General features: G+C 41.8%; 1 protein-coding gene across 2 annotated transcripts in view; it reads left to right on the top strand.

Moving 5' to 3' along the window:
- Positions 1–72: 72 nt before the first annotated feature.
- PDHX (pyruvate dehydrogenase complex component X) overlaps positions 73–10,054 on the top strand; it is a 73,303-nt gene continuing 63,321 nt past the window's right edge. Inside the window, exon 1 of one of the 2 annotated variants that reach the window (XM_086677698.1) lies at positions 73–291. In XM_086677698.1, coding sequence (XP_086533824.1) covers positions 132–291 — 160 coding nt within the window. In that variant the 5' untranslated portion in view covers positions 73–131. The remainder of the gene's footprint in view (positions 292–10,054) is intronic. The other variant, XM_025928069.2, reaches the window with a different exon arrangement.

The raw sequence follows: 10,054 nt of genomic DNA, 5'->3' as shown, positions 1-10,054 counted from the left end.
TGATTCCGAGACTCACGCGCACCTCTGGAGCCAGGGGGTGTGGCCAACGTGACAAGAGGCGGGGCCTGGGAGGGTCTTGATGACTGGGCGATCAGGCGGTGCTGCGGGCAGCCCACGACAAGGCCGGGAAGATGGCGGCCTCCTGGAGGCTGGGCTGTGACCCTCGGGTGCTACGCTACCTCTTGGGCTCCGGCGGCTGCCGAAGACTGGGGCTGGTGAGGGGCGCTTCCGGATGGTCTTTCGGTCGCGGAGCTAGTTGGAGATGGCTTCACAGCACGCAGTGGCTGCGGGGTGAGTGGTCGGGGCTCGCTCAGCTTCTCCGTGTAGCTGAGTAATGGGCCTGGGTCAGGGGCTTTTGGATTCAAGGCCCATCTGGGTGTGGAAGTGCCCGCGGCTCCCGGTTCCTAAGGCCTTTTCTCGGGGAGAGGTCCGCTGACTTGGCCTAGTGCATGCATGCCGCGAAGGGTTTTTCTTGGGAGTTGGGAGAACTTGACTCCATTCCTGGGCCCCTGGTTAGTGTGGCTTCTCTGTGACCTTGCCTTGGAATTTGGGTTATTTGTGACGCGCGGAGAGAGGTCCTAAACGCCTTTCTTTCAAGCCACTTCCCAGTCTCAGGTTCCCCTAAAGCTGTCAGGGTGTCGAAGCTTGCTGAGATTCAAAAGCCACTGGTAGCCATTCTTATTCATTCTCTTGGCCCCTCTCTATTGGGAGATCTTTTCTTCCAAGCCTCTCGGGTTGCCCCGCGCGACGATAAGCAAGAGACTTAATTTGTAAATACCTATGACATCACAGACATAGGTCGAGAAGAATGTTGTAAGCAAAACATGCGCTTGAAAGAGTGGAATATTAGGAGGGGAATCATACCAAGAAGTTATTACAGAAAGTAGGCATTAAGTAATGACATTAACAGAATTAACATAATTCTTTTAGTATTTAACAGGAGGTAATATAGTATGCTGGGCATTATTTTTCTTTACATGAGGGTGGGGGGATATGGCTTAACATTTTTTGAGTGTGCTGTATTACCTGCCAATCATCTGGCACGTCACAGTCTGAATTTTGATATAAAAAATTAGGGGTAGTAGGCATTGCTTACATATTCTGAGCTACCTGAGACTCAGAAAAAAAAAAAGTTACACAGAGTCACACGGTAAGATGAGTACACTGAGATTTTAAGCTTTGGTAATGGGAACAATTTATTTCAGTTTCTTCAGTTGAATATTTCATAAAATACCTCTTGGTGTAGTGGTTTTTTTTAACTGTGTATAGAATTCCCTGTTTTCCCTTTCTCCATTTTGTGAAATATTGAACTTTCCTGTAGCTCCCAGATATTCTGTCTGGGATGGAGCTCAAGTTTTGATATTTTATGGTGGTGGTTGCTGGGCTACACTTTAAGACTCACTACCTTAGAAAATCATGACATAGTAAAAGCTCAGTGTTGCAAATAATTTAGGAAGGTATCCTTTTGTTTTCTTTCAAATTTTTATTTAAATTCTAGTTTAATATAAAGTGTAATACTGGTTTCAGGCATAGAATTTCATGATTTATCACTTATATGTAATACCCAGTGCTCCTCATAACAAGTGCCCTCCTTGATGCCCATCACCCGTTTTGCTCATCCCCCACCCTCCTCCCTCCATCAATCCTCAGTTTGTTCTGTATAGTTAAGAGTATTTTATGATATGCTTCCCTCTCTCCCTTTTTTTCTTCCCATGTGTTCATCTGTTTTGATTCTTAAATTCCACATGAATGAAATCTTACGGTATTTGCCTTTCTCTGACTGACTTATTTCGCTTAACATAATACTCTCTCGCTCTATCCATGTTGTTGCAAATGGCAAGATTTTATTCTTTTTGAGGGCCGAGTAATGTTTCAATGTGTGTGTGTGTGTGTGTGTGTGTGTGTGTGTGTGTGTGTGTGTACACTTTATCCATTCATCAGTTGATGGACATTTGGGCTCTTTCCATAATTTGGCTATTGCTGATAATGCTGTGATAAACATAAGGGTGCATATGCCCCTCCAGATCTGTATTTTTGTATCCTTTCGGTAAATACTTAGTAGTGCAGTTGCTGGATTGTGGGGTAGTTCTATTTTTAACTTTTTGAGGAAACTCCATACTGTTTCTTAACCTTGTTTGGAAAACATTCTTTTTTTGTTTGTTTGTTTTTTAATGTTTATTTATTTATTTTTGAGAGAGAGAGAGATAAAGAACAAGGTTGGGTCAAGAGAGAGGGAGACAGAATCCCAAGCAGGCTGTGTGCTGTCAGCACAGAGTCTGATGCGGGGCTTGAACTCACAAACTGTGAGATCATGACTTGAGCCGAAACCAAGAATTAGACGTTTAACCGACTGAGCCAACCAGGCGCCCCGGAAAACAGATTCTTTAGAGAATCTTTGAATGCTTTAGACTCTCTCTACAGAAAAAGGAACATAGGTGGTTACAGACAGAAAGGTGCATGCAGTTTCAGGGGTTTTCTTTAGAACCAGTTTAAGGACTTCTGCCTCTGGAAACTCACTTAGGCAGTCCTTATCTGATGCATCATGACATTTTTTTTTTAATTTTTTTTAACATTTATTTATTTTTGAGACAGAAAGAGAGAGAGCGTGAACAGGGGAGGGTCAGAGAAAGAGGGAGACACAGAATCTGAAACAGGCTCCAGGCTCTGAGCTGTCAGCACAGAGCCCGACGCGGGGCTCGAACCCACGGACCGCGAGATCATGCATGACCTGAGCCGAAGTCGGACGCTTGACCGACCGAGCCACCCAGGCGCCCTAGATGCATCATGACATTTTACCTACTCCCCTGCACACCATGAACAACTTGGCTCACTCGGCCTGAACATCATCTGTAAGAGGGAGATCACTATATCTCATGGAAGCTAAGTTTCCCAGCTCCTCCTTCCTTCATGTATAAGGACTCTGGTGATTATATTGGGCCACCAGGATTCTTTCCCCATCTCAACATGAGCTGTTTAACAACCTTAATTCCTTCTTCAAGCTTAATGCTCCCTTGCCATGTAACCATGTATTCGCAGGTTCTGGATGTTAGGATGTGGGACATCTTGGAGGAGTGGGGGGTGGGAGGCAGGGTTGTTATTCTGCCTACCTCAGTAGCTGACAGTGTTGTTGGGTAGCTTTAAGTTATTTGGAAATCTTGGTTTTTTTTATTTTCTAATATACGGAGCTAAAATTTGTCTCGTAACTTTCCACATACAGGTTTTTGTCGTGGTAAATACAGGTGGTGGTCCTTGAACTATTTATTTTACAAAGCATGAATTACATGGTGTTGGCTTGTTTTTCTCTGAGCTTGTTAGAAATTGTAATTTCATAAAACTAAACAGCTATTTGGTAACCTATAGACCATAGGAATTAAGTACACTTACTGAATAATTTCTCTTTTCATACATCTAATCCAGGATCTTCAACTCTGTCCATGGGAGTCATACTTGGAGTATTGGTTTCCTTAAATGGTGTTTGTTGGCAGCATTTTTATGAGCAATGACATGTGTCCCATGCTTAGTGCCATCTATGAATTAGGAAGTGGACCCTCATCAGCCACCATACCACATCTGCCAGCATCATGATCTTGCACTTCCAGCCTCCAGAACTGTGAGAAATAAATGTTGTTTATAAGCCATCCACCTCAGGTATTTTATGACAGCTGTCCAAATGGACTAACACACTGGGCAATGAGGTCACTAACTCGGAGCACATGTTCACAAGAAAGGTACACGATTGAACAAAATTGGGTCTCTTCCAGCAAGAAAGGAGTCGGGGAAGTGGGTTTGAGAAGAACAAGTAGCACTAAGAGCTTACTATGTACCATGCACCCTTCTCAGCACTTTACATGACTTAATTCACTTAATACTCTCAGTGGCTAATGCTGTGCTCTGGTGATAGAACTCCAATTTCAACCCAGCTCTGCCTGACACCAGAACCTGTTTCCTTAACCACAGTCTACTTCAGTGTCAGGTGGTGGCCTGGCCGTAGCCATCAACAGAACAATGTCAGCATGCTGAAGCTGTGTTCACCATGTTTATATTCTGTGTGAATACCTCCACTTTTTTTTTTTTTTAAGTGAAGTGAGAGCTATTTTAGTAATATCTACATTGTGAAATAGTATTTCAGTGATAGTCATGATATCATTTTTTAGAACAGTTTAACAGTTACAATTCTAGACTGACTGTATAAAGGGTGGCAGAACCCTTTAAGAGTTAGAGTATATGTTAATGTCCTCCTATCTGCAAGTTTCTAATTGATATACAGTTGCCCCTGGAACAACATGGAGGTTAGAAGCATTGACCCCTCCCAACAACGCAGTGGACAATCCATGTATAATTTTGATTGCCCCAAAACTTAAGTACTAATAGCCTGCTGTTGACCGGAAGCCTTACCAATAACATAAACAGTCAATGAATGCATATTTTGTGTGTTATACGTATCATCAACTGTATTCTTATATACATAACTTTTTCTTAAACGTTTTGGTACTTCTAGGCTATGTGGTTTGTGAGTTCTTTCAAATTGTTGCAGATCTCCAAAAATTTTCCCAATATATTTATTTTTTAAAAATCTGCATGTAAGTGGACCTGTAAATTTCAAACTCATGTTGTTCACGGGTCAACTGTCCTCCTGAGTGTGCCTAATTGTTAATGTCTTGACCTTCATTTGCCTTTTACAGCCAATGTGTAAATCCCCAAACTTAGGCATGTGTCCATTTTTTTTGCTAGACTCTTAAGTAATGATTTCTTTTTGTCCTGTTCCAAGATTGCAAAATAAATGGATTTAGGTAGAATTTTAATTTTATAATTTAATAGCAAGAAGACCAGTATTGCAAGCTGAAACCTCTTCTGTCGTGTTCAGTTTCTCCCACTCAGAGGACGTATTTCCATAGCCATCGAGTACCTACAATTCTGGCCAGCTTCCTTAGAGATGTACCATTGGATACTAAGTATATGAAAGAATTAGCAGATTCTGTAAACAAAATGGAGGGAATGGTGATTATTTTATTTTATTTTATTTTATTATTTTTGTACTCGGTAAGCAGTACATTTACTATAGCTAGTGATCTTCTCAATACTTGGCTGCAATCAACGGCTTTCTTGTATTACATGAAAAATTTTAGGGAAGAATTAAGGTTGGCACATTTCAGGAGAACTTCCTTGGGATTGTACTAGTGCTAGGTTTTAGGGGAGACACAAGTCTGTTTGAAAACTGATAAAAGTTATACCACTTCTTCAGAAAAATGTGTACGTGCAAAATTTTCTATGTAGTTTCAGGAAACTTGTGGATCTCCCTGTAATTTATCTATAAACACCAGTTAGTCTCCAGCCTATTTCCATAAAATGTCTGTCATTTCCTACAGAAAATAGTGCTATTTTGCAAGGATATTTACCATATCTGAGAACAAGAAGTGAATGTTTTTGTGTAGGGGTTCCCATTATAAGTAAATGGCTAGCGAATACATTTATATAAAGCCAGTTATTTGGAAATCTTGGTTCGAACTATTTCTTCAAATAGAGTGACCTCTTCTGTGGGTTGAAATTTTTCTAATTACTTAAATGCTATTCTCCTAAATCTTCTGTAGGGTCCTGCAGGGAATAGATGGCACCGTAAAAATGGGTAATTTGAGGAGAGTTTACTAGGTGACTACTTTTTGTGAATTCCGGGCGTAGAGGTGGTGCTGTGCTGCGGGGCTATTTAGAGCAAGGTGCTGAGTGGCATCGTGAAGAGGCATGGGAAGGGGGCAGTTGCTAGAGCTGGAAAGGAGGGAGCCTGTGGGGAGGATCCTGTGATGGAGGTGTGTCCTTCAGTTGAAGGATCTAACCAGCTCAGGTGGCTACACGGGGAGGGAGCTGGGGAAGTAAATACCTTGACCACCCCCTGTCTCCGCTCTCCCTTCATCTCCTGCTTCTACTGCCCTGTGGCTGAACCCCTGTGGGTTCAAGGCACAAGGAAGCGTGTTGTTGAGGCACACACAGTGGTCTGGGGAAAGTCGAGGGGTAGATTTAGAAGGGCAGACGGGAGATCTCTCCCATCCCCTCCTGCCTCACACCCTTCAGTCCTCTCACTTTGTACTTTAGGTGAGCACTGAAATACCAAGTACTGTATTGTTCATAAATATGGTGGCTCTCATGCTAAGAGAGGGGAAAAGAGCAAGTATAAGTTCTCTGGATTGTGTCCTGAGGCCAGTGCCTTGCACAAGAGTAAGCACAGGGTCTGTGTAACTGACCTGATGTTTAATGGGATTTTTCTGTATACGTTTGAACAACTGGATAGGAATAGAGTCTATAGAGCTTACAAGGCTCTTTGGGCGCTTTATACAGGTAGAAAGATTTTGTTTTTGGAGCTGTGGCATCTAATTTTGATTTTTGTTATTTCACTTGTATCACAATTAGAGTCATCCCTGACTCCTTTCGTATGGCACATCTAGTCTATCAGAAATTTCTCTTGGCTCTACCTTTGAGATGTAATCTGACCACTCCTCACCAACTAGCATGGTCTAAGCTACCATGATCTCTGCTCTAGATTATTGCGAGTGTCCCAGTAGGTATCCCTAGCATTACCCTTGGCCCAGTACACTGTTCTCCATGCAGCTTTCACAGTGCTTTTAAATTATAAATTAGATCATGCCAGTTCTCTGCTGCAAACCCTCCAAGGCTTCTTATTAAACTCAGTCTGAGATCTGAAGTTCTGACTGTGGTTTACAAGGCCCCCTATGGTAGGATCCCTCCGCTCCCTGACTTCAGCGGACCGCATACTTCCTCACTTTCTCACTCCACTCCCATGCGCTGGCTTTCTCTGTGTGTTTGGAACATAGCAACAAGCATACTCTCTGCTCATTCTTTGTGCTTGCTGTTTCCTCTGTTTAGAAGGCTCTTCCATCAGATATTTGCATGGCTTCTTCCATTCAGCTCTGCTCATTTTATCAAAGGAGGCCTCCGACCAACTGATAAAATAGTTCTTCCACTGTCACTGTATTCCCTTACCTGCCTTTCTTTTCTTATTTCTTATCACCACCAGACACATCATGTTTATTTTCCGTCTCCCCTCTTTAGAATGAAAACTCCATGAAAGCAGGAATTTTTGTCTGTTTTCACTTTTGATATCTCCAGCCCCTAGAAGAACACCTAATGCTTGGTAGGCTCTGAATAAATATTTGTTGAATAAACAAGTGAATGAACAAACAGATGTCCTTGTCTTTCTCCTTTCTTCACTCCACTCCTCTGCCATGAAATGATCTTCCAGAAATGCCTCCCATTTCTCTCTACCACTGTTAGAATGAAGGCCAGACATTTGAAGATTTAATGGAAGGTCCTAGGTGCCTTTTCAGTCTCTCAGGCCAAGCGGTCTCAGTGAGTAAAGGAGAACAGGTAACACATTCATGGGTAGCTTTTTTGGTACTTGAAGCCCCTCTATTTTAATTTTTCTGCAAGGTTTATAGTTGCGACCCTGTCAAAGCAACTGTGCAGTGTTCTTTTTTTCTGTAAATTGCAGATTTGTGAAGGTCCGCTGTTTATGTGGAACTGCAAACAAGTTCAGTTTTTAGTTGTGGTATTTGTCTTGCTCAAAAATTCTTTCATAGTTTTCCATTGCAATTTAAATAATGTCAAACTCATTAATGAGCTATTCAAGTTAAGCTATAATAGTGCTGTAACATACGTTTTTAACTTACATGCCCACTTTTTATGTTCATTCTATTCCACTCTCCAGGCACTCTGAACTGTAATTCCCACCTCCTTCTATGGATGTGATGCTCTCCTCACCTGGAATGTCTGCTCATTTTCTCACTTTGTTTTTTTTACCTAGCACAAAGTTTTTAAATTAAAAAAAAAAAATTGTAGTAAAATATACATAAAATTCACCATGTTAATTATTTTTATGTGTTCAGTTCCATGGCATTAAATACGTCCACATTGTTGTGCAACCATCGCCACGGTCTTTATCTCTAGAACTTTTTTCATCTTCCCAAACTGAAACCCTGTGTCCCCTAAACAAAATCTCCCCTTTCCTTTCTTTCCCCAGCCCCAGGTGACCACCTTCTTTCTATCACTATGAATGTGCCTGTTCAGAGTATCTCATGCAACTGGAATCCTACATCGTTTGTCTTTTTTGTATTTAGCTAATAGCATAGTGGCTTCAGGTTTCATCTGTCCTGTTGCCTGTATTCCAATTTCATTCTTTTTTTAAGGTTGATCATATTTCATTGTAGTTCTATAGCACATTTTGTTTATCCATTCATCTGTCGATGTACATTTGGGTTGTTTTCACCTTTTGGCTGCTGTGAATATTGCTCCTGTGAATATGGGTGTACAATATCTGTTCCAGCCCCTGCTGTCTGTTCTTTTGGGTGTATACCCAAACATAGGAGGCCTGGAGAAAATGGTAATACTTCTGTTTAATTTTTTGAGGAATCCTATGGGTTTCCATAACAGCTGTGCTATTTTACTTTCTCCCCAACAGTGCACAAGGATTCTAATTTCTCCACATCTTGCTAACACTTGTTTTCTGGGGGTTTTATTTGTTAGGATGGGGTTTTTGTTTGTTTGTTTGGTTGGTTGGTTGGTTTTGTTTTTGATTTTTTTGATAATAGCCATAGCAGGTTTTTTTTTTCCTTTCTTGATCAGCCCAAGTCTCAGCTTTCATTGCTCTTTAGTACTCTTACAGCATTTTTATCTACTACCCTCTAGTACTTGTGTATATATCTTGACTTCCCATTTAAACTGTAATCCTTTGGGGGCGCCTGGGTGGCGCAGTCGGTTAAGCGTCCGGCTTCAGCCAGGTCACGATCTCGCGGTCCGTGAGTTCGAGCCCCGCGTCGGGCTCTGGGCTGATGGCTCGGAGCCTGGAGCCTGTTTCCGATTCTGTGTCTCCCTCTCTCTCTGCCCCTCCCCCGTTCATGCTCTGTCTCTCTCTGTCCCCCCAAAAAAAAAATAAATAAAAACGTTGAAAAAAAAATTAAAAAAAAAATAAATAAACTGTAATCCTTTGGAGGTCAAGATTCTGGTCTTATATTGGTCTAGGACTAGCATAATGGGAGCTCAGGAGGCATTTACTGAGAGCCTGATTTGCTCCTTAGCTTTGGTAGTGAATGTTACGACAGCACCACTGAAGATCAAACATTTGCTGATGATTTTTAAAAAATGGTCATTTATTTATTTTGAGAGAGAGAGAGAGCACAAGCCGGGGAGAGGGGCAGAGAAAAGGAGAGAGACAATCCCAAGCAAGCTCTGCACTGTCAGCACAGAGCTGGACACGGGGGTCAAACCCACAAACCATGAGATCATGACCTGAGCAGAGATCAAGAGCTTAACCGACTGAGCCACCCAGGTGCCCCCACATTTACTATTGATTTTAATGAGAATTTGGTTTTCAAACGTACACTACAGTTAAAATAGAGATCAAGAGCTAGTGTATTGTAGCTGTGAGAATGAGGCCAGGTTAGGTGAAGGAGAGAGTAGAAAGGAAACCTTCGTGTTTAGGGTTGAGATGTGAAAGGAACAGTGAATCTATTTTTCCATTACTTGAGGAAGGAATTGTAATGCACGATATGGTAATACATATAGCCAACTCCGGATGTGTGCGAGTTCACCCTCTTAACCGTTTCTGTGCTACCTTGTCAGTAATAATTAGCTAACGTTTTTGAGACTGACTGGCTGTTTGACAGCCCCACCCCCACCCATGAAGACTTTGCACGTGTTAACCTTATTTAGTCCTTACAAACTGTTCTACAGAAGAGGCAACTGAGGCACAGAAGGAGTAGGTGACTTGTAAGTGGTGGATCTATACTAAACCTAGGCGGTTTGGTTCCAGCGCCTGTGCTCTAAATCACTATGGTATGCTGCTGCCGCTTGTTAGGATTTTTATAAAATTAACTAAACATGTTTATTAAATAATAAAATATTTACTTTAACACAGTAATACATGCATATAGTTTAAACAGTCAAATAGTACTCAAAGGTTATGACAATGCAGCAGATCTCCCCATCTCTCCCTGCTTTCCCAGTCTTCTTTCTTATAAGCAATAGGTTTTGTCTCTTAACTTTGTTCCAG

This window comes from Puma concolor, chromosome D1, assembly GCF_028749965.1.
Source record: "Puma concolor isolate L17-30 chromosome D1, mPumCon1.1.hap2, whole genome shotgun sequence".
Lineage (NCBI taxonomy): Eukaryota > Metazoa > Chordata > Mammalia > Carnivora > Felidae > Puma > Puma concolor.
Note: the sequence above shows the minus strand (reverse complement) of the source record. Positions and strands in the feature narration are given on the sequence as shown.